Source organism: Geotrypetes seraphini, chromosome 18 (assembly GCF_902459505.1).
Source record: "Geotrypetes seraphini chromosome 18, aGeoSer1.1, whole genome shotgun sequence".
Classification (NCBI taxonomy): Eukaryota; Metazoa; Chordata; class Amphibia; order Gymnophiona; family Dermophiidae; genus Geotrypetes; species Geotrypetes seraphini.
Genome location: NC_047101.1, coordinates 47907298 through 47931735, shown reverse-complemented (window position 1 = coordinate 47931735; position 24438 = coordinate 47907298). Strand labels below are relative to the sequence as shown.

The window sequence follows — 24438 nt, the reverse complement described above, 5'->3', positions numbered from 1 at the left end:
GTTTTTTGAATAGAAGGGTTTTTATTTCTTTTTTGAAGGTTTTGTAGTTTGTGGTCGAGGTTGTAGAGTTGGGGGTCGAGTGTTGCAGCTCGAATGGCTAGGAGGTTGAACAGTTTTTTTCTTTTGACGTTTTTGGTTGGAGGGTGTGTGAATGGTGCGTGAGTTCTCCTATGTCTGGTTGAGGTGGATTGAATTATTTAGCTGAAGAAATTAGTTACCCCCCCATTCCACACACATTAATTCTCTTCCATTTTTGTTCCCATTATAAAAACACTGATAAGTTCTCAGAAAAAAAATACATTAAAATAAGAAGTGAAAACAAAGGCCCCTACAGATGAGAACATAACATAAGAATAGCCTAACTGAGTCAGACCAATGGTCCATCATGCCCAGTAGCCCATTCTCATGGTAGCCAATCCAGGACACTAATTCCTGGTCAAAACCCAAAGAGTAGCAACATTCCATGCTATCGATCCAGGGCAAGCAGACTCTTCCCCCATGTCTTAACAGATTATGGACTTTTCCTCCAAGAATTTGTCCAAATCTTTCTTAAAACTTCTGGCCACTTCATTTTTAAGTTTAGATCTTTCCTTTCAAACAGAGACCTTGCTAGATGTCAAATACAGCACAAGGTAACTTCACATGGACTTAGCTGTGCAGGAAATGTGAATCTCCTCATACACCCACCATATAGTGCAAAAATGTGCAAAGGTCTGTTTTTTTCTTTCGATCACTACATAGCCTAATGCCACACAAGCAGCGCTGTTACAAACATATTCTGTAGGTCAATGCTAAGGATAACAAAGTTTCCTTCCTTGGACCAGAAGGAGATACTGATAAACCACTGGAAGAGATCCCAAACACCCAAAGACCCACTCAGTGTGTGAACCAGTTGAGTGGAGTGGACTAACTGGGGGTGGAAATGGGCCCGGAGTTTGCTCAGCAGAATTTCCCAGACCACCTCTTCCTCTCAACACATTGACACGCTGCCACCACCACCACTAGAAACACCTCACTGGGTAGGCCAGTTATGCTATAAACTTTATAAAACACATTATTATATTTTCTTATAAAGCACATATTTTAACTGAACTCTGACATCCTCAGCCTTTCCATTCACAAAAATAGAAGGAAGAAAAGTTCCCATTTCCTGCTGTCTCATGTCCCCGGCCTATACAATATTTTTTTTCTGCAGACCCTTCAAAAGTCTGACCAAATCCTCGTTTCACTTGCATTATAAAGTACTGAGGATGCCATCTCTCCCCAATCCCAGGTCCTAAAGTCTAAGACAGTAGTGCAAACTAATGCTGCCAGATTCAGGAAAAAAAATTTCGATTCGATTCAACCTATTGAATTGGTTTTTCAATTCGATTTTCCTGCCCAGTTGGGTGTTTGTTTTTTTTCAAAACTCCTGGTGAGTTTTATAGCTTTTCCACCCCCTTTGGCTTCTCCTAACCACACTGGCGCTGTGGTGTAAATAAAATAAAGAAACAAAAAGGACTTTTTCTCTCTCTGTTAAATCCTAGCTCACGTTTGCAGTCCAACACCAGCTCTGGCAGGATACACATTTCAAATCTGACATATTGTAATCACAAAACAGAAAATAAAATTAATTTTTCTACCTTTTGTTGTCTGGTTATATTTCAAATCTTGTTGGTCCAAGGCTCTGGTTTTCTTCTGATAACTTGCTTGCCAGGGTCTCCTTTCTTCTTTCTGCATGCTAACCATCCATCTGCCAACTCTGTCCTCCCTTTCCATTTCCCTTCCCTCCCCAGGAAGTCTGGTATCTTTCCTTTTTTTCATCTCCCTCCACAGATCCACCTTTTCTTAACTACCCTTTCATCCGGCATCTCTCCCTCCTTCCTCACCACCCGAGTCCACCATCTCTCCCTTTCTTTTCCCAATTACCCTCATATCCAGTATCTCTATCCCTCCTCCACACCATCCCTTGTGTCCAATTTCTCTCCCTTTCTGTTCCTTCCCTCCCTCCCTAAATCCCATGGTCTATCATCTCTCTCCCTCTCCTCTATTTTCAGACCCATTATTGATTCCCCCCCAAAGTTTGGCATATGCACGTCTCTTTGAACACCCCCTTCCCTCCGTGTACTTCTAAACCAGGGTCCCCCCAAAGGCCTGTCCCCCCTTAAAGGTCTGCCTGTCCCCCCTTGAAGGCCTGTCCCACTGCCTTGTAGGCCTGTCCCCCCCTTGAAGGCCTGCCTGCCTGTCCCCCCCTTGAAGGCCTGTCCCCTCCCCAAAGGTCTGCCTGTCCCCCCTTGAAGGCCTGCCTGTCCCCCCTTGAAGGCAGGCCTGCCTGCCTATCACCCCCCTCCCCCTTGAAAACCTGCCTGCCCGCCCCACCCTGAAGGCCTGATGCCCCGACCCACCCCGAAGGACCACTCGCCCCCCTGGCCTCCCCACACCACCTATGAAGCAGCCGCAGCAGGATCGTGACGTCAGCGATCCCTGCGCTTCCAGAGGAGGGGCGGGACCGCGGTGCAGGAAGCAGCGCCAAGCAGCTCAGGGATCGCCGACGTCGCAATCCTGCTGCGGGCTGCTTCATAGGTGGTGCAGGAAGGTCAGTGGGGCGAGCGGTCCTTCGGGGGTGGGGGGGACTGAACGGCAAGGCCGGGAGCACCCCCTTAGGGCTGGCACCCGGGGCAGACCGCCCCCCCCCGCCCCCCCTTGTTACGCCACTGCTACTACTTCTGATTTGACTAAAAGTAACAAACAGTTAAGAAGCCCATGCTTAGGGTGAGGATAATTGCACCCTGAGGATTGCTCCAGAGGCAAGCTGTTTGAAATTGCTAGATTTTTCTTGAACTTTAGTAGTGAATAAAGCATGGTAGGCTAACAGGCTGTTAGCCACCAATGAGAGGTTTTTTTTTTGTATGTTTTGGAAATGCACTACACAATATAAAACCAGAAAATAATCATCTTAAAATTCACCACGAAAACACCTATACTGGACCTTTTATTTGATGCAGACACCCCTCCATGCCTCATTCAACCGCTCAGCTGAGGTTTGGGTGACCCAGGTCAGGGCTCGGGCTACTCCAGTCCAGGTCTTACCTGGTCACAATACAATCATGTACCTGTACTTTCTCTGGAACAGGGGTAGGCAATTCCGGTCCTCGAGAGCCACAGGCAGGTCAGGTTTTCATGATATCCGCAATGAATATGTATGAGATGGATTTGCATGCACTGCCTCCTTCAGATGCCAATCTCTCATGCAAATTTATTGTGGATATCTTGAAAACCTGACCTGCCTGTGGCTCGAGGACTGGAATTGCCTACCCCTGCTCTAGTGGATTCACAATCTAAAGTTTTTTTACTTGGGACAATGGCGGGTTAAGCGACTTGTGAACCCAGTTCCCCAGATCAGTCCATTGTACTAACAATTAAGTTATTCATCTAATGAAGTGTAGTTTAAATTTCTGCTCAAAGCCAGCTGTTACTTTGTGCTTGGTTCATTCAATTTAGATCTTAACTACAGTAGTAAACCAAGTTTAGATCAGTCAGATTAAGATGTCCACACTAAATATGTATTATGAGTTAGTGTGCACTACTTCATTCTGGGCAAATCTTTTATGCATATTCATTGTGGATACGTCTTCAAGACTGGATTGAAAACCACTGGTTTAGATTTTTATTCATGTTTTGTCTGTCATTCTAAGCCACTTAATTTTGATCTGCAGCATAGTTTTCAGACAAGTCACCTATAGACAAAGTACAAAAAGCATTACCTTTAACATATATGCGGAAGGTTGCCTCTTGCGAGCAGACAAGGGCCATCTTCAACTCTTCATTACTGGAAAAAGCAATCATGTCTCCATCTTCATCTAGGGGAGGGGGTAGAGAGAAGGCCAAGTTTTGAAAACTGCTTTTTATATAGCTTTGTATTTAGCCAGATTTCTTGACTTATGGTCAAGTTATATGTTAAATGTATATAAATAAAAACCAAGCAAATAAAATAAGGTTATACTTTATTGAACAATGCATTTTTTTTGAATATCATATCAGAATATGCAAGTGAAATGAAGCATTCCAATGACAGACACATAGGAAGAAGAAGGTGGGGTAATTTGTTTAATTTCTATATTACCTTTAAAACTGAACCAAAATAGCCACCACTTAGCAGATTGCTTCCTACTGATGAATACACTAGTAAAATGCCACTGCTTAGTACTAAAGTCAGTACTTGAAAGGGGTTTGCCTTAAAACCGAGCTCAGTAGAACCCTACCTGCTTACTGTTGAAAGTACAATGATGAATGCTTATTGCAAGATAAGTAATGTGTTTCATGCTTCTGCTGCTTTATTTTCTGTTAGGATGTTAGTTTTGTTTGTCACAGTATGCCACTATTTGATGCATGAGAATGAAGTAGTATGGAACTGTACACATCCATTAATATTTGATTTAAAGACTTATTGACTTTAAATATTCATCTACTTGTGTTGTCCCTAGTTGATATGAAGTTAGTTCAATCCCCACTTCATTCTCTGCCATTTCTTCATGGGGTACATTTCCCCTTTATTTTGCCAACTATGCACTCCACACATGTACCAGTATCTGATGCCTATGGTATATATACACTATATAGCAGGCTCAAGTAAAGGGGGGTGCTTAAATCTGGACTATTTTAAAACAGCTCTTTGACCTTTGGGCAATGTGCTCTCATAGCTTATGAATTCACACCGAGGATACAAAAAAAAAAACAAAAAAAATTTGCATTCCCCATAACTGCTTTTGCTCATTGTTTGAAGAATTTTTCATAGGAGCTTTACTTCTATAGTCAGTGACTATTCCCCCCCCCCCCCCCCACACACACATTCCATCCCCAATTTTTTTTTGGGACGTTTGATATTTTATGAAGCTCTACACCAAAACTTCATGGTCTTGGTTCAATCAAAATGGCCAGTTTCCTGGAGGTACATAATACCTCTATCTAAAAATAAATGCAAGGCATGTTGTCAGCCTAGCTATCGCTACCATTCAGCATTTTCAGTTGGCATTACTTATGTCAGCGAAGGCCTATGGGAAATTATATCAATCTGACTCTGGCATGGGAATGCAGATAGACCCTGAGGGCAGGAAGACTGTTTAAAGTATCCCCGATATGTTTCAAGTAACCCTGATTGAATCATGATTAGCTAAAAGGTGTTAATGTCTGATATTAAGAGGGTGCTTAGGACAATGGGTCCAGGTGCACATCAAGAAGATAGGCTGCTTGAATGGGACAAAGAAGCCAGAGACTAATCCCATCTTCCATGCCTGCAAGTATCACACCCTCCTTTATCAATTAAATTAACCATTGTTTCAAACAGTTTACAAATTCTAAACAGAAAGATACTGGAACATACAATAGTTTCTATACACAGAATAATATTCCTGCTCTCTGCAAAACACATCTATCAATCTATCTATCTCTGGAGGAGAGGGGTCTTGGCTCTTTCTCTCTCTCTGCCTTTCCCTGGAACTTCACACTTCCTTCTGGACTCTGTAAGGCAGGGAAACTGCTTTGCTCTCTACTTAATTGTAATGCTTCAGAATATTGCTTTTCTGTAAGACTATCTCTATAATATATTCTTTATGCAATCACCTCTGGCTGTGCCTCTTTGATTCTACTTCCTGGTGAGTCTTCAGTGAGGGAACTGAACCTGGGACCGGGCGTTTGTCAGGGCGCCTCTCACTTAACCCCCTACCACCTAATATTGTGGGGGACACTAACAAACCTGACAGTTGTAATCTTAAAACTTCAAGGATTTGCCATTCTAATAGTGTTACCAGCTAATCCAGGAGTGGATAAACAGCCAGAGAGCCACAAACCCAAATGTTTTCAAAGATTTCCACAATTAATATGCATGAGATCTATTGGCATAGACCAGTGGTCTCAAACTCAAACCCTTTACAGGGCCACATTTTGGATTTGTAGGTACTTGGAGGGCCGCAGAAAAATTAGTTAATGTCTTGTTAAAGAAATGGCAATTTTGCATGAGGTAAAACTCTTTATAATTTATAAATCTTTCCTTTTGGCCAAGTCTTAATAATAATATTGTCATTTATAGCTAAAGAGACTTATGATCAAGAAACTTTTATTTGACTTTTGTGATTATGATAAACATACCGAGGGCCTCAAAATAATCTGGCGGGCCGCATGTGGTCCCCGGGCCACAAGTTTGAGACCACTGGCATAGACTGAAAGCAGTATAATAATAATAATTTTATTCTTGTATACCGCCAAAGCTGTGGTAGTTCGAGGCAGTTTACAACAAAGAAGGGCTGGACAATCAGCGAATATAGGTACAATGTAAGATCATCAAAATACAGGAGAACATGATACAGAGGTGAGGCATGAGAGATCTTGGGAACAATTCGGTTGGAGATGGAGAAGTAGGGCTTAAGAGGACTTGGTTACAAATTGGTTGAATTAAACTCATGTGTACTCAAAATCTTTTTGAAAAAAGGTCAACCAAGTTGTAGGACCAATTGCCCACATCTTGCTAGCTTTTTCCTTACTTGGTGTTGCTTTTATCCCACTACACTAAACTAAATTTAAGTTTGTATACCGCATCATCTCCATAAAGAGATCTCGGCACAGTTTACAGGTAAATTCAATAAATGAGGAAAAGACATAAATTAGGTTATGAAGAGGATAGCTAGCTTTACATTTTAAATAGATAGCTTTATGTTTTGGAGAAAAGCCAGGTTTTCAGATGCTTTCAGAATAATTGGAATGAGCCTAGGTTCAGCAGCGGGGCAAGGAGATTATTCTAAATCTCAGTGAATTTGAAGAAAAGGGATTTCCCTAATTTACCTGCATACATGATGCCTTTTAACGAGGGGAAAGATAGTCAATCCTGCTTTTTCCCAGAAAATTTGAGATTAAGAGTAAATGAGAGTAAAAGCCAAGACTAGATGACCACCTGGAAAAGGCAGCTAATCAATAGTAGCTACTGGCTATTTATGAAAGAGCTAATAGAAGAGATTTTCACTAGAACATAGTAAATGACAGCAAATAAAGACCTGAAAGGTCCATCCAGTCTGCCTAATAGGTGCATGCATTATAAATCCATGATCAAGTTCAATTGTCTTTATTTATTGATGTTGTGTCATAGACCATAGAAGTCTGCCCAGTAATGTGCTTGGATTCCAACTACTAAAGTTGTTGTCGAAGCTCACTCCAGCCTGTCAGAACATCCCAAAATATTGGAGTTCCCATCAAAGCCCTCCCCAGCCCATCCTAAGCTGAATAGCCATACAGGACACAAACCATTCAAGTCTGCCCAGTACTGGCCTTAGTTCTTCCAATTACATAGTAACGTTATAAATGACAGCACATAAAGACCTAAACGGTTCATCCACTCTGCCCATAAGTTATACCCATTTTTTTTTTTTTTTAAACCACATGATTATGGCCCAGAAATATCAGAAGTTGGTTTAGACTTGTAAAATCTGGTATTGTCCTAGATTCCAAATGCTGAAGTTGCCATCCAAGCTCACTCCAACCTATCCGACCATCCTATTGTTTGCAGGATATCTACTGTAAAGTCTGGCCGGTAACATCATCATGTTCAAAGTTGGTGGAGTTCCATTGATGCCCACCCCAGCCCATCCTACACCAAATCACCATATATGGGAAAGATTGCACAAGTCTGTCCAATACTGGCCTTAGTTCTTATAATTTTCTGATCCTCTGGGTTCATCCCATGCGCTTTGAATTCTGTCACCGTTTTCTTCTCCACCACCTCCCTCAGGAGAGCATTCCAGGCATCTACGACCCTCTCCGTGAAAAAGAATTTTAAGTGCCCTCCCCAGCCCATCCTAAGCTGAATAGCCATACAGGACACAAACCATTCAAGTCTGCCCAGTACTGGCCTTAGTTCTTCCAATTACATAGTAACGTTATAAATGACAGCACATAAAGACCTAAACGGTTCATCCACTCTGCCCATAAGTTATACCCATTTTTTTTTTTTTTTTAAACCACATGATTATGGCCCAGAAATATCAGAAGTTGGTTTAGACTTGTAAAATCTGGTATTGTCCTAGATTCCAAATGCTGAAGTTGCCATCCAAGCTCACTCCAACCTATCCGACCATCCTATTGTTTGCAGGATATCTACTGTAAAGTCTGGCCGGTAACATCATCATGTTCAAAGTTGGTGGAGTTCCATTGATGCCCACCCCAGCCCATCCTACACCAAATCACCATATATGGGAAAGATTGCACAAGTCTGTCCAATACTGGCCTTAGTTCTTATAATTTTCTGATCCTCTGGGTTCATCCCATGCGCTTTGAATTCTGTCACCGTTTTCTTCTCCACCACCTCCCTCAGGAGAGCATTCCAGGCATCTATGACCCTCTCCGTGAAAAATAATTTTAAGTCTAACACCCCACAACTTCAATTTATATCCTAGTTTTACCATTTTCTTTGGCAAAGATTTGGTTCTATATTAATACCTTTTTAAGTGTCTCATATCTCCCCTGTCCCTCCTGTCTAGAGTATACATATTCAGGTCTTGTCTCTTCTTGTACATCTTTTGACTCAAACCTCCTACCAACTTTGTCACCTTTCGCTGGACCACTTCAATTCTTTATATCCTTCGCCAGATATGGTCTCCAAAATTTAACACAATACTCCAAGTGGGGTCTCGCCAGTGTGCTGTATAGGGGCATCGACACTTCATTTCTTCTACTAGTTATGCCTTTATACAGCCTAGCATCCTTCTGGCTACAGCCACTTCCTTGTCACACTGTTTCTGCACTTTCAGATTCTCTGACACCACCACTCCAAGGTGCTTATTAGCTTCTCACCTGCCAGCATGTGTGGCTTCCTCAGATTTCTACTCCCCCCAAATGCATCACTCCACTTTGGGATTGAATTTTAGTTGACAAGACATCAAGACCACTCTTCCAACTTTTGCAGATCCTGTCATGTTTCACTTCCTCTGGGGTGTCCACTCTGTTACAAATCTTATCTGTAAAAAGGGAAACCTTACTTTCTAACCCTTTGGCAACGTCACTCAAATATATTGACCAGAATCAGCCCCAGCCCCATCCCTAAATCGTGAATTTTAGTTTCTCCTTGCCATTAAGTGCTTTGATCCCTTTTCTTGAGCTTGGGGTTTTGTTTATATTTTTTTGGATTAGAGTATGGGCTAGGACTTGTTACCAGCACCCTATCAGATTTTTGGGTCTTTTTTGGTCTAAAGTCTGTGAAACTGTTGCACTGTCCAAAAAACAGGTATAGTGAGGTGTTGCCTGTGAGGTGGTTCTGCCTAAATAAGGTGTTCACAAGATCTGAATGAAAAAAAGGTTGAGTAAATCACAGTAGTGTGTTTTTTGTTTGTTTTTTATGCTGCCGTCAAGTTTTTCTATTCCCAGATACCAGCACTAAATATCTGGGAATTTTGTCAGCCACTATGTACTTTCTAGGTACCACTAGTTTTCAACACCACTACCCAGACAGCTATTTGGACAAGCTGGACCAGGAAAAATAGCTGTCCTAACTTGTCTAACTATTGGGTATTGGTACCAAGTACCCTTGCACTACCCAGATACTGCCAAGCTGATTAAACACATTTAGCAGCATTAGTCAGATAATGCCACTCTGTTTCACTAACTCTCTACTATCCTCGGGGAAGTTCCCAGTAGAACAAGGGCACATTATGATTACACCAATTAAGAAAAATACTAAAGAGCCTTCTAACATGGCTTCCAACTTTAGACCTATCGCCAATATCCCCCTGGTTACCAAAATAGCAGAAGGGATAGTAAACACCCAACTCACCACATACTTAGAAAAACACAATATCTTGCACGACAACCAATCCGGTTCCCGGTCAGGTCACAGTACCGAAACAATTTTAGCTTCCCTGCTCGACTACCTTCATCAACTATTCAGCCAAGGCTCTTGTGCTCTAATATTGCAACTCGATCTAAGTAGCACATTTGACTTGGTTGACCACGACACTCTACTAGACTGTCTGACTTCTATTGGAATCTCAGGTCATGTTCTCAATTGGTTCCATGGATTCCTGACAACAAGAACCTACAAGGTGTTCAAGGACGATACTACCTCCTACAGCTGGGACAACCCTTGTGGAGTCCCACAAGGCTCCCCCCTGTCCCCCACCCTATTTAACATCTACCTTGTCTCCCTAGGAATCTCCTACAAAGCTTAAAGCTCAAATTTTTCATCTACGCTGACGACATCACAATAATCTTACTTCACCTCAGAGTTTCTAAACTCGCTATCCTTCACCCTAAATCAGATCGAACTTTGGATGTCAGCGTTTAGACTAAAGCTAAACCCAGAAAAAACTAAACTCTTCTTAGTATCCCCAAACGACAAAATTAAGGAAACTACGATACACATCAATGGACTTGATTATTGTATTGAGCAATCATTAAAAATACTAGGAGTCACTTTAGACAAGCATCTCACTCTGGAGAAACACACTGACCTAGTGTTTAAGAAATGCATCTCGGTGCTCTGGAAACTCCGCACCATTAAAAAATACTTTGATGACACCTCCTTTCGTCTGCTGGTCCAATCTTCCATTCTTAGTGTCCTAGACTACTGTAACATCATTTATCTAGGCGCCTTCAAGAAAATCACCAGGAAGCTGAGACTGGTCCAAAATACCGCCATCCGCCTTATCTTTGGCCTGAAGAAATGGGAACACATATCCCCTTTCTACAACAAGTTGCACTGGCTGCCTTTCGAATCCAGAGTTCTATTTACATTACATTACATTTGTGATTTCTATTCCGCCTGTGCCTTGCGGTTCTAAGCGGATTACAGTTAAAAGAGATCAGGACATTACCGAGAGAATTACATTACAACGATTTAAGTAAATTACATGTTGTGGTATAGAAATACAAGTATAAGATATCTGGATTTATCGATAGAATAGCTTGACAGGGTTCAAGTAGTTACAAGGTTCAGTGGGGAAAACAATATAGGCAACTGAAGAAAGATACCTAACTTTGAAGGAATCAGTTGAGTGGATACCTAAGGGAGATGCTTATTTAGGAGAAGGTTAAATGGTAAATGAGGTTCAAGGGGATGACTAGTGTGTTATTTGCTGGGGAGAGTGCATGTGTGATTGGGGAGGGGAATATTAAGTAAGGACGTGTTTTTTGAAAAGAAATGTTTTGATTTCTTTCCGAAACACTTTGATGTCTGTTGTTTTGATCATCAGTTTGGTGATGGTGGGGTCAATTTTCGCTGCCTGAGTTGCTAGAAGGCTGTTTTTTTGCTGTTTTCTTGCATCTGCTACAAAACCGTATCTGGTACGTCACCAGCCTATCTTTACCCCCACTTCAACCTGAACTATAATAAGAAGAGCTCCCGCAGATCAACTTTGTTCGCTTTTCCCTCACTGAAATCGTGTCATCTTAAAAGATTCCTCGAACGAACCTTCTCTTTTCAAGCGGCCAAACTAAATTCATGGCTCGCCCAAATCATACTTGACTGCTCTTTCATACCCCCCCTTCAGAAAAAAGCTCAAAACTCTACTTTTTAACTTTCTAACGCTCCCCTCTTCCGCCATAACGTTTCCCCTTCTCCACCTTAGAAAACAGATTAAAACCCCTCTTTGCAACAGACCTATCCCTTAACGCCTCCCTTCCCCCCATCTCACCCCCCTCTCCTCTTCCTTATTTTTCCGCCCGCCCCCCTTCTAAGTTTGTTGCTCCCCCCCCTTTTTTCCATCTAATATGCTTTGTTCTCCCCCTCTCTTAAACTTAATTGTATCCTACTACAGCACACTCTGTATGTACCCCGTATTTGGCCCTTCCCTCACCTAAATTGTTAATGTAAACGAGTTTGACCCTACAATTGCTTTGTTATGTTCTTCTTTTTTCTAATCGCACTGTATGTAATTCATCTATCTGTTGTGAACCGCCTTGAACTCCCTGGGTATGGCGGTATACAAAATAAAATATTATTATTAACTGGGCCCAGTGAGCTCTACTTACCTTGGTAGCAGGAACTGTTTAAACATTGATCCCTAAGAGTCAATAGCTACTCACATAACTAGTGCCAGGCGGAAATACCAACACTAAAAAACCCATGTTGACTAACAACATTGCAATCACTATACAAACAAGTGGTACTTTCTACCTAGAGCAAGGGTTAGAGCTGCAGAATATCAAGGTTTCTGGTTTTGTCAGGTGCACAGCTTATTGACTCCTAGGGCAGGGATTTGTTTTGTTATACTATACCTGTGGTAAAGTCCTGCCCAACCCACAAGAGTCTGGAAGATCTTACAAGTCCAACCTGTAACTGTCCCTCCTCAGCCCAAGACAACTTAAGATAGTGAGAGAGGATGATAAGAGATGCTTACAGGAGAGGAGTCTTTTTCTCTCTCTCTTTCAAAGAAAGGAGAGAGCATAGTGTAAAGTTAAATAAGTAATCTGTCGCATCTTAAGGCAATACATGGAATAGTCTCCCGGTAGAGCAGGGGTGTCAAACTTAATCACATAAGGGGCTGAAATCTAAAACATAGGCTAAGTCACAGGCTGAATTTTTTTTTTTTTTAAGATACTTAGGGGTCCTTTTATTAAGGTACACTAACCGATTTAGCGCATGCTAAATGTGCACCTTAATAAAAGGACCCCTTAGTCTTAGTAGAAGTATAAGGTTACAACCTCCAACTCCACGCTGGCTCTGTGATGTAAACAAAAAAGACTTTGCCTCTCTTTAGGTCCTAGTTCACGCTTGCTGTCTAAACACCAGCTCTGGCAGGATATACATTTCAAATCTGACATTGTAATCACAAAACTGAAAATAAATATTTTTTCTACCTTTTTGTTGTCTGGTGATTAGTCAAATTATGTTGGTCCCCAGGCTCTGGTTGTCTTCTGATAACTCACTTGCCAGGGTCTCCTGCCCATTTGTCATTTCCTTCTTTCTCCGTTCTAACCATCCATCTTCCATCTCTGTCTTTCCCTTCCCCCCCTCCCCCGCCAAGAGGTCTGGCATCTTTCCTTTTTCTCATCTCCATCACTGCAGCGATAGACCCCCCACCCTCCTTTTCTCAAATACCCTTTCATGCAGCATCTCTCCCTCCTTCCCCACCACCCTAGGGTCCACCATCTCTCTCTTTCTTTTCCCAACTACCCTCCTATCAAATATCTATCCCCCCTCCACACCATTCCTTGTGTCCACCATCTTTCTCCCTGCCCTCTGTTTTTTAGGCACATTATTTCTTCCCCTCAGTCTGGCATATGCACATCTCTTTGGACCCTGCCTTCCCTCCATGTACTTCAACACCAGGGCCCAGCCCGCTCCCAGAAACCTGCATGTTTTCCCTTCTTTCTAGTGTCCTCCAGCTTCCCGGACTCGCCTTCAAAGCAGGCTGCCTTAGACTCTGCAGCATGTACCCTCAGCTGCAGTCCTGTCCCTCCTCTGATGTATGGGACCGCAGCAGAGGGTACATGCTGCAGAGGATACGGCAGCCTGCTAGGATCGCTACCATCGACTGGTGATCCTCTGCCCTTCCTCTGACGTACGGATTGTGGCACAGGGAACATGCTGCAGAGGCTATGGCAGCCTGCTAGGATCGCTACAGCCGACAGGTAATCCAGGCTGCTTTGAAGGTGAGACTGGGAAGCCAGGAAAGAGACGGTGGACAATGAGATGGGAGGGAGGGAAGGAACAGGGTATTTTCTTGCAGGCCAAATTTGGGCCGCAGGCCTGAGTTTGACACCCCTGTGGTAGAGTTAGTGGACACAAAAACCCTCTGAATTCAAGAAAGCATGGGACAGGCACATGGGATCTCTTACAGAGAGACTGAGATAGTAGATGAAGCAGATAGGCCATTTAGCCTTTATCATCTGTCATGTTTGTTTCTAAGGGTAAAGCAGGATTATAACTCATAATCGGCCCCAACCTGTTCTGCCTTTCCTCCCACATCAGTTTTTCTAAACAGTCATAATAAACCCAATATAAATGAGTTATTCACACTTCTGGTTTATGCCCCAAGGGTTAAGAGTACAATAACTGCCTGGGCACCTCCATTTTATAAGTACCAAGTATGCACATCAATAGCTCAGAGCCATTATAGAATATTAGCATAACTCGACATTAGTAACATAGTAGATGATGGCAGATAAAGACCCAAATGGTCCATCTAGTCTGCCCAACCCGAGTTCAATTAAAAATTTTTTTTTTTTTATTTCTTCTTCTTAGCTATTTCTGGGCAAGAATCCAAAGCTCTACCCCATGCTGTGCTTGGGTTCCAACTGCTGAAGTCTCTGTCAAAGCTCACTCCAGCCCATCTACACCCTCCCAGCCATTGAAGCCCATCCTCAACCAAAAGGCCATATACAGACACGTACCATGCAAGTCTGCTCAGTACTGGCCTTAGTTCAACATTTTCCAATTCTAGATCCTGTGTTCATCCCATGCTTCTTTGAACTCTGTCACTGTTTTCCTCACCCACCACCTCACTCGGGAACACATTCCGGCATCCACCACCCTCTCCATAAAGCAGAATTTCCTAACATTGCTCTCGAATCTACCACTACTCAACCTCCAATTATGTCCGCTGGTTTTACCATTGTCTTTTATCTAGAAAAGAGATTTTGCTCTACGTTAATACCCTTAAAGTAGTTGATCGTCAATCGTATTTCCCTTGTCCCACTTTTCCTAGTCTAGAGTATACATATTCAGGCCTTCCAGTCTCCTCATACGTCTTCTGACGCAAACCTCCTCCTATCACTTTTGTCGCCCTCCTCTGAACCGCTTCAAGTCTTCTTGCATCTTTCGCCAGATATAGTCTCCAAAACTGAACACAATACTCACCAACGACCTGTACAGGGGTATCAACGCCTTCTTCCTTCTACTGGCTACCCAGCATCCTGGTAACAGCCATGCCTTGTAGTGTGTTTTATGGTTTATTATATATTGGGAAGGGAGAGGGTTGTTCTACTGTTCCATTGTTATGATAAACTAAGTCAAGTTGAATTTTGCAGTTTTCGTATTGAAACTTTTTTTATACTTTATTCTTTCTTGCACCAATAATCTTCAAAATATTAGAGTTCTGTTGAGTTGAACACATTGTGGAAGCGGTGTATCTTGCTTGCCCATACACTCGCTAAGCCCTCCTACACTTACTCCTACCCTATAAGCACTGTACTAGTTACACATGCCCTACAGGATAGGGCTTAAGCAATTTCCTAGCACTATCACACGGAAGCACTAGTATTCCACAGTCACCGCTTCCCAGCTATAGCATTATGGCCGAGCAACTCCTATAAAACCTTGGGAGCGTCATCTGCATTTAAAACCCCGCTTCCCCCCTCTCAGCCCCTTGCTTTAACCAACAATTCCAGTCCAACAACTCCAGCTCTGTCCACTGTACTAAAAAATGTACCCCAACAGAACATCTGGAAGTTACTTACCCCGGAGTCTACAATGGCAGAAGGGATCAAGTAACAGTCTTCTGAGCCTAAGTACAGAAAGGGAAGGGGGAAGGAGCTGAGGTACCCCGATAGAACATCTGGAAGTTACTTACCCCGGAGTCTACAATGGCAGAAGGGGTCAAGTAACAGTCTTCTGAGCCTAAGTACAGAAAGGGAAGGGGGAAGAAGCTGAGGTACCCCGGTAGAACATCTGGAAGTTAGTTACCTCGGAGTCTACAATGGCAGAAGGGGTCAAGTAACAGTCTTCTGAGCCTAAGTACAGAAAGGGAAGGGGGAAGAAGCTGAGGTACCCCGGTAGAACATCTGGAAGTTAGCTACCTCGGAGTCTACAATGGCAGAAGGGGTCAAGTAACAGTCTTCTGAGCCTAAGTACAGAAAGGGAAGGGGGGAAGGAGCTGAGGTACCCCGGTAGAACATCTGGAAGTTAGTTACCTCAGAGTCTACAATGGTAGAAGGGGTCGAGTAACAGTCTTCTGAGCCTAAGTACAGAAAGGGAAGGGCGAAGGAGCTGAGGTACCCGGTAGAACATCTGGAAGTTAGTTACCTCAGAGTCTACAATGGTAGAAGGGGTCGAGTAACAGTCTTCTGAGCCTAAATACAGAAAGGGAAGGGGGAAGGAGCTGAGGTACCCGGTAGAACATCTGGAAGTTAGTTACCTCAGAGTCTACAATGGTAGAAGGGGTCGAGTAACAGTCTTCTGAGCCTAAGTACAGAAAGGGAAGGGGGAAGGAGCTGAGGTACCCGGTAGAACATCTGGAAGTTAGTTACCCCGGAGTCTACAATGGCAGAAGGGGTCAAGTAACAGTCTTCTGAGCCTAAATACAGAAAGGGAAGGGAGAAGGAGCTGAGGTACCCGGTAGAACATCTGGAAGTTAGTTACCCCGGAGTCTACAATGGCAGAAGGGGTCAAGTAACAGTCTTCTGAGCCTAAATACAGAAAGGGAAGGGGAAAGGAGCTGAGGTACCCGGTAGAACATCTGGAAGTTAGTTACCCCGGAGTCTACAATGGCAGAAGGGGTCAAGTAACAGTCTTCTGAGCCTAAATACAGAAAGGGAAGGGGAAAGGAGCTGAGGTACCCGGTAGAACATCTGGAAGTTAGTTACCCCGGAGTCTACAATGGCAGAAGGGGTCAAGTAACAGTCTTCTGAGCCTAAGTACAGAAAGGGAAGGGGGAAGGAGCTGACATACCCTGGTAGAACATCTGGAAGTTAGTTACCTCAGAGTCTACAATGGCAGAAGGGGTCGAGTAACAGTCTTCTGAGCCTAAGTACAGAAAGGGAAGGGGGAAGAAGCTGAGGTACCCGGTAGAACATCTGGAAGTTAGTTACCCCGGAGTCTACAATGGCAGAAGGGGTCAAGTAACAGTCTTCTGAGCCTAAGTACAGAAAGGAAAGGGGGAAGGAGCTGACGTACCCCGATAGAACATCTGGAAGTTAGTTACCCCGGAGTCTACAATGCCAGAAGGGGTCAAGTAACAGTCTTCTGAGCCTAAGTACGGAAAGGGAAGGGGGAAGGAGCTGAGGTACCCCGGTAGAACATCTGGAAGTTAGTTACCTCGGAGTCTACAATGGCAGAAGGGGTCAAGTAACAGTCTTCTGAGCCTAAGTACAGAAAGGGAAGGGGGAAGAAGCTGAGGTACCCCGGTAGAACATCTGGAAGTTAGTTACCTCGGAGTCTACAATGGCAGAAGGGGTCAAGTAACAGTCTTCTGAGCTTAAGTACAGAAAGGGAAGGGGGGAAGGAGCTGAGGTACCCCGGTAGAACATCTGGAAGTTAGTTACCTCAGAGTCTACAATGGTAGAAGGGGTCGAGTAACAGTCTTCTGAGCCTAAGTACAGAAAGGGAAGGGGGAAGGAGCTGACGTACCCCGATAGAACATCTGGAAGTTAGTTACCCCGGAGTCTACAATGCCAGAAGGGGTCAAGTAACAGTCTTCTGAGCCTAAGTACGGAAAGGGAAGGGGGGAGGAGCTGAGGTACCCCGATAGAACATCTGGAAGTTAGTTACCCCGGAGTCTACAATGGCAGAAGGGGTCAAGTAACAGTCTTCTGAGCCTAAGTACAGAAAGGGAAGGGGGAAGGAGCTGACGTACCCCGATAGAACATCTGGAAGTTAGTTACCCCGGAGTCTACAATGCCAGAAGGGGTCAAGTAACAGTCTTCTGAGCCTAAGTACGGAAAGGGAAGGGGGAAGGAGCTGACGTACCCCGATAGAACATCTGGAAGTTAGTTACCCCGGAGTCTACAATGCCAGAAGGGGTCAAGTAACAGTCTTCTGAGCCTAAGTACAGAAAGGGAAGGGGGGAGGAGCTGAGGTACCCCGATAGAACATCTGGAAGTTAGTTACCCCGGAGTCTACAATGGCAGAAGGGGTCAAGTAAGAGTCTTCTGAGCCTAAGTACAGAAAGGGAAGGGGGAAGGAGCTGACGTACCCCGATAGAACATCTGGAAGTTAGTTACCCCGGAGTCTACAATGCCAGAAGGGGTCAAGTAACAGTCTTCTGAGCCTAAGTACGGAAAGGGAAGGGGGAAGGAGCTGAGGTACCCCGGTAGAACATCTGGAAGTTAGTTACCTCGGAGTCTACAATGGCAGAAGGGGTCAAGTAACAGTCTTCTGAGCCTAAGTACAGAAAGGGAAGGGGGAAGAAGCTGAGGTACCCCGGTAGAACATCTGGAAGTTAGTTACCTCGGAGTCTACAATGGCAGAAGGGGTCAAGTAACAGTCTTCTGAGCTTAAGTACAGAAAGGGAAGGGGGGAAGGAGCTGAGGTACCCCGGTAGAACATCTGGAAGTTAGTTACCTCAGAGTCTACAATGGTAGAAGGGGTCGAGTAACAGTCTTCTGAGCCTAAGTACGGAAAGGGAAGGCGGAAGGAGCTGACGTACCCCGATAGAACATCTGGAAGTTAGTTACCCCGGAGTCTACAATGCCAGAAGGGGTCAAGTAACAGTCTTCTGAGCCTAAGTACGGAAAGGGAAGGGGGAAGGAGCTGACGTACCCCGGTAGAACATCTGGAAGTTAGTTACCCCGGAGTCTACAATGGCAGAAGGGGTCAAGTAAGAGTCTTCTGAGCCTAAGTACAGAAAGGGAAGGGGGAAGGAGCTGACGTACCCCGGTAGAACATCTGGAAGTTAGTTACCCCGGAGTCTACAATGCCAGAAGGGGTCAAGTAACAGTCTTCTGAGCCTAAGTACGGAAAGGGAAGGGGGAAGGAGCTGACGTACCCCGATAGAACATCTGGAAGTTAGTTACCCCGGAGTCTACAATGCCAGAAGGGGTCAAGTAACAGTCTTCTGAGCCTAAGTACAGAAAGGGAAGGGGGGAGGAGCTGAGGTACCCCGATAGAACATCTGGAAGTTAGTTACCCCGGAGTCTACAATGGCAGAAGGGGTTAAGTAACAGTCTTCTGAGCCTAAGTACAGAAAGGGAAGGGGGAAGGAGCTGACGTACCCCGATAGAACATCTGGAAGTTAGTTACCCCGGAGTCTACAATGCCAGAAGGGGTCAAGTAACAGTCTTCTGAGCCTAAGTACGGAAAGGGAAGGGGGGAAGGAGCTGAGGTACCCCGATAGAACATCTGGAAGTTAGTTACCCCGGAGTCTACAATGCCAGAAGGGGTCAAGTAACAGTCTTCTGAGCCTAAGTACAGAAAGGGAAGGGGGGAGGAGCTGAGGTACCCCGATAGAACATCTGGAAGTTAGTTACCCCGGAGTCTACAATGGCAGAAGGGGTCAAGTAACAGTCTTCTGAGCCTAAGTACAGAAAGGGAAGGGGGAAGGAGCTGACGTACCCCGATAGAACATCTGGAAGTTAGTTACCCCGGAGTCTACAATGGCAGAAGGGGTCAAGTAACAGTCTTCTGAGCCTAAGTACGGAAAGGGAAGGGGGAAGGAGCTGACGTACCCCGATAGAACATCTGGAAGTTAGTTACCCCGGAGTCTACAATGCCAGAAGGGGTCAAGTAACAGTCTTCTGAGCCTAAGTACAGAAAGGGAAGGGGGGAGGAGCTGAGGTACCCCGATAGAACATCTGGAAGTTAGTTACCCCGGAGTCTACAATGGCAGAAGGGGTCAAGTAAGAGTCTTCTGAGCCTAAGTACGGAAAGGGAAGGGGGAAGGAGCTGACGTACCCCGATAGAACATCTGGAAGTTAGTTACCCCGGAGTCTACAATGGCAGAAGGGGTCAAGTAACAGTCTTCTGAGCCTAAGTACGGAAAGGGAAGGGGGAAGGAGCTGACATACCCCGGTAGAACATCTGGAAGTTAGTTACCCCGGAGTCTACAATGCCAGAAGGGGTCAAGTAACAGTCTTCTGAGCCTAAGTACGGAAAGGGAAGGGGGAAGGAGCTGACGTACCCCGATAGAACATCTGGAAGTTAGTTACCCCGGAGTCTACAATGCCAGAAGGGGTCAAGTAACAGTCTTCTGAGCCTAAGTACGGAAAGGGAAGGGGGAAGGAGCTGACGTACCCCGGTAGAACATCTGGAAGTTAGTTACCCCGGAGTCTACAATGGCAGAAGGGGTCAAGTAACAGTCTTCTGAGCCTAAGTACAGAAAGGGAAGGGGGGAGGAGCTGAGGTACCCCGATAGAACATCTGGAAGTTAGTTACCCCGGAGTCTACAATGGCAGAAGGGGTCAAGTAAGAGTTTTCTGAGCCTAAGTACGGAAAGGGAAGGGGGAAGGAGCTGACGTACCCCGATAGAACATCTGGAAGTTAGTTACCCCGGAGTCTACAATGGCAGAAGGGGTCAAGTAACAGTCTTCTGAGCCTAAGTACGGAAAGGGAAGGGGGAAGGAGCTGACATACCCCGGTAGAACATCTGGAAGTTAGTTACCCCGGAGTCTACAATGCCAGAAGGGGTCAAGTAACAGTCTTCTGAGCCTAAGTACGGAAAGGGAAGGGGGAAGGAGCTGAGGTACCCCGGTAGAACATCTGGAAGTTAGTTACCTCGGAGTCTACAATGGCAGAAGGGGTCAAGTAACAGTCTTCTGAGCCTAAGTACAGAAAGGGAAGGGGGAAGAAGCTGAGGTACCCCGGTAGAACATCTGGAAGTTAGTTACCTCGGAGTCTACAATGGCAGAAGGGGTCAAGTAACAGTCTTCTGAGCTTAAGTACAGAAAGGGAAGGGGGGAAGGAGCTGAGGTACCCCGGTAGAACATCTGGAAGTTAGTTACCTCAGAGTCTACAATGGTAGAAGGGGTCGAGTAACAGTCTTCTGAGCCTAAGTACGGAAAGGGAAGGCGGAAGGAGCTGACGTACCCCGATAGAACATCTGGAAGTTAGTTACCCCGGAGTCTACAATGCCAGAAGGGGTCAAGTAACAGTCTTCTGAGCCTAAGTACGGAAAGGGAAGGGGGAAGGAGCTGACGTACCCCGGTAGAACATCTGGAAGTTAGTTACCCCGGAGTCTACAATGGCAGAAGGGGTCAAGTAACAGTCTTCTGAGCCTAAGTACAGAAAGGGAAGGGGGAAGGAGCTGACGTACCCCGGTAGAACATCTGGAAGTTAGTTACCCCGGAGTCTACAATGCCAGAAGGGGTCAAGTAACAGTCTTCTGAGCCTAAGTACGGAAAGGGAAGGGGGAAGGAGCTGACGTACCCCGATAGAACATCTGGAAGTTAGTTACCCCGGAGTCTACAATGCCAGAAGGGGTCAAGTAACAGTCTTCTGAGCCTAAGTACAGAAAGGGAAGGGGGGAGGAGCTGAGGTACCCCGATAGAACATCTGGAAGTTAGTTACCCCGGAGTCTACAATGGCAGAAGGGGTTAAGTAACAGTCTTCTGAGCCTAAGTACAGAAAGGGAAGGGGGAAGGAGCTGACGTACCCCGATAGAACATCTGGAAGTTAGTTACCCCGGAGTCTACAATGCCAGAAGGGGTCAAGTAACAGTCTTCTGAGCCTAAGTACGGAAAGGGAAGGGGGAAGGAGCTGAGGTACCCCGATAGAACATCTGGAAGTTAGTTACCCCGGAGTCTACAATGCCAGAAGGGGTCAAGTAACAGTCTTCTGAGCCTAAGTACAGAAAGGGAAGGGGGGAGGAGCTGAGGTACCCCGATAGAACATCTGGAAGTTAGTTACCCCGGAGTCTACAATGGCAGAAGGGGTCAAGTAACAGTCTTCTGAGCCTAAGTACAGAAAGGGAAGGGGGAAGGAGCTGACGTACCCCGATAGAACATCTGGAAGTTAGTTACCCCGGAGTCTACAATGCCAGAAGGGGTCAAGTAACAGTCTTCTGAGCCTAAGTACGGAAAGGGAAGGGGGAAGGAGCTGACGTACCCCGATAGAACATCTGGAAGTTAGTTACCCCGGAGTCTACAATGCCAGAAGGGGTCAAGTAACAGTCTTCTGAGCCTAAGTACAGAAAGGGAAGGGGGGAGGAGCTGAGGTACCCCGATAGAACATCTGGAAGTTAGTTACCCCGGAGTCTACAATGGCAGAAGGGGTCAAGTAAGAGTCTTCTGAGCCTAAGTACGGAAAGGGAAGGGGGAAGGAGCTGACGTACCCCGATAGAACATCTGGAAGTTAGTTACCCCGGAGTCTACAATGGCAGAAGGGGTCAAGTAACAGTCTTCTGAGCCTAAGTACGGAAAGGGAAGGGGGAAGGAGCTGACATACCCCGGTAGAACATCTGGAAGTTAGTTACCCCGGAGTCTACAATGCCAGAAGGGGTCAAGTAACAGTCTTCTGAGCCTAAGTACGGAAAGGGAAGGGGGAAGGAGCTGACGTACCCCGATAGAACATCTGGAAGTTAGTTACCCCGGAGTCTACAATGCCAGAAGGGGTCAAGTAACAGTCTTCTGAGCCTAAGTACGGAAAGGGAAGGGGGAAGGAGCTGACGTACCCCGGTAGAACATCTGGAAGTTAGTTACCCCGGAGTCTACAATGCCAGAAGGGGTCAAGTAACAGTCTTCTGAGCCTAAGTACAGAAAGGGAAGGGGGGAGGAGCTGAGGTACCCCGATAGAACATCTGGAAGTTAGTTACCCCGGAGTCTACAATGGCAGAAGGGGTCAAGTAAGAGTTTTCTGAGCCTAAGTACGGAAAGGGAAGGGGGAAGGAGCTGACGTACCCCGATAGAACATCTGGAAGTTAGTTACCCCGGAGTCTACAATGGCAGAAGGGGTCAAGTAACAGTCTTCTGAGCCTAAGTACGGAAAGGGAAGGGGGAAGGAGCTGACATACCCCGGTAGAACATCTGGAAGTTAGTTACCCCGGAGTCTACAATGCCAGAAGGGGTCAAGTAACAGTCTTCTGAGCCTAAGTACGGAAAGGGAAGGGGGAAGGAGCTGACGTACCCCGATAGAACATCTGGAAGTTAGTTACCCCGGAGTCTACAATGCCAGAAGGGGTCAAGTAACAGTCTTCTGAGCCTAAGTACAGAAAGGGAAGGGGGGGAGGAGCTGAGGTACCCCGATAGAACATCTGGAAGTTAGTTACCCCGGAGTCTACAATGGCAGAAGGGGTCAAGTAACAGTCTTCTGAGCCTAAGTACGGAAAGGGAAGGGGGAAGGAGCTGACGTACCCCGGTAGAACATCTGGAAGTTAGTTACCTCGGAGTCTACAATGGCAGAAGGGGTCAAGTAACAGTCTTCTGAGCCTAAGTACAGAAAGGGAAGGGGAGAGGAGCTGAGGTACCCCGATAGAACATCTGGAAGTTAGTTACCCCGGAGTCTACAATGGCAGAAGGGGTCAAGTAACAGTCTTCTGAGCCTAAGTACGGAAAGGGAAGGGGGAAGGAGCTGAGGTACCCCGATAGAACATCTGGAAGTTAGTTACCCCGGAGTCTACAATGGCAGAAGGGGTCAAGTAACAGTCTTCTGAGCCTAAGTACGGAAAGGGAAGGGGGAAGGAGCTGACGTACCCCGGTAGAACATCTGGAAGCTGGCCCCTGCCAGGCACTGGAAGACCTCGGCGACCTTCCTCGCCAGGTTCTCGTAAGCAACGGAGCCCCCGTCTCCGGACGGCTCGAGGGCAAACCTTCGGATCTCCTTGTGCACCTCCTCCTTGCCCAGGAGGTAAGCTTTCACCGTGACGCTCATGGCTGTGGCGCAGCTCGAAATCGGCTCCAAAGCAAATAACTCTCCTGCCGTAGGGTTCCGAGCGCTCTGTTCCGCGCACCCGCGAGCCTCCTGCTTTTATGCGCCGTCTGGGGCGGGGCCTGCGGGGGGGGGACGGGGTCTCGGGGCTCCGGGGAAAGTCCCTCCTCTCAGTTGACAGAAGGGGGGGGGGGATGAGTAACTCAGGTTTGGGCTCCTGATGTCACGCTATTACGTATTTTAGAGGGGGGGGGGGGAAGATTGGGCCTTTTTGCTTCTGGCGGAAAAAAAGGGAGTTGTCGACGGGCGGCTGCCGATTCCTAGAATTGAAACGCAGTAATCGAGAGAGTATTGAACGGAGCGGCGACGTTTCATAGGCCGCAATTACTCAGCAGATTTAGAAGACGAGACTGGGTTGAGGCCTCCCATTGAATCACCTGTTAAGGTGCGATTACTCAGCTAAAAATCACAAGGAAAAGCTGTACTTGGGGGGGAGGGGGGGCTCTACAGGCCACCATGCTGCTTGTCCTCTAAAGACGGCCCTGCACAGAAGTGGCTAAACCAAAAATATTAAATACTGTTTTTTCCAGATTTTCATCAGATCAGACCTTTGCAAAATATTTAAAAAAAAAATTCAGACCTTTTCAAAATATCTAAACTGTCCTTTTTACATAAGGCCAGATACACTACAATCTTTATTAGACACTCATAGTAACATAGTAAATGATGGCTGATAAAAGACCTGAACGGTCCGTCTAGTTTGCCCATTAGTTATACCCATTAAAAATACTTGTCTCTTCTTTGATACGTCTGGGTCATGGACTGTGAAATCCACCTGGTACTGTCCTAGGTTGCAAATACCAAAGTTGCAGTCCAAGCTCTCTCCAGCCCACCCACCCCATAAAGTCTGGCCAGTAACATCCTCACGCTCCAAGTTAGTATAGAAAGTTTCTCCCATTTCCCTCCCC

At 45.6% G+C, this 24438-nt stretch overlaps 1 protein-coding gene across 3 annotated transcripts in view; it reads right to left on the bottom strand.

The window, feature by feature from the left end:
* SQSTM1 (sequestosome 1) overlaps window positions 1–23567 on the bottom strand; it is a 53929-nt gene extending 30362 nt beyond the window's left edge. The window contains exons 1-2 of one of the 3 annotated variants that reach the window (XM_033927017.1): window positions 23296–23567; window positions 3744–3839 (exon numbers count right to left, since the gene is read on the bottom strand). In XM_033927017.1, the coding sequence (XP_033782908.1) occupies window positions 3744–3839; window positions 23296–23473 (274 nt within the window). In that variant the 5' untranslated portion in view covers window positions 23474–23567. Of the gene's footprint in view, window positions 1–3743; window positions 3840–15612; window positions 15627–18546; window positions 18571–23295 lie in introns of those variants that run through there. The other 2 variants (XM_033927018.1, XM_033927019.1) reach the window with 2 other exon arrangements.
* Window positions 23568–24438: the final 871 nt, after the last annotated feature.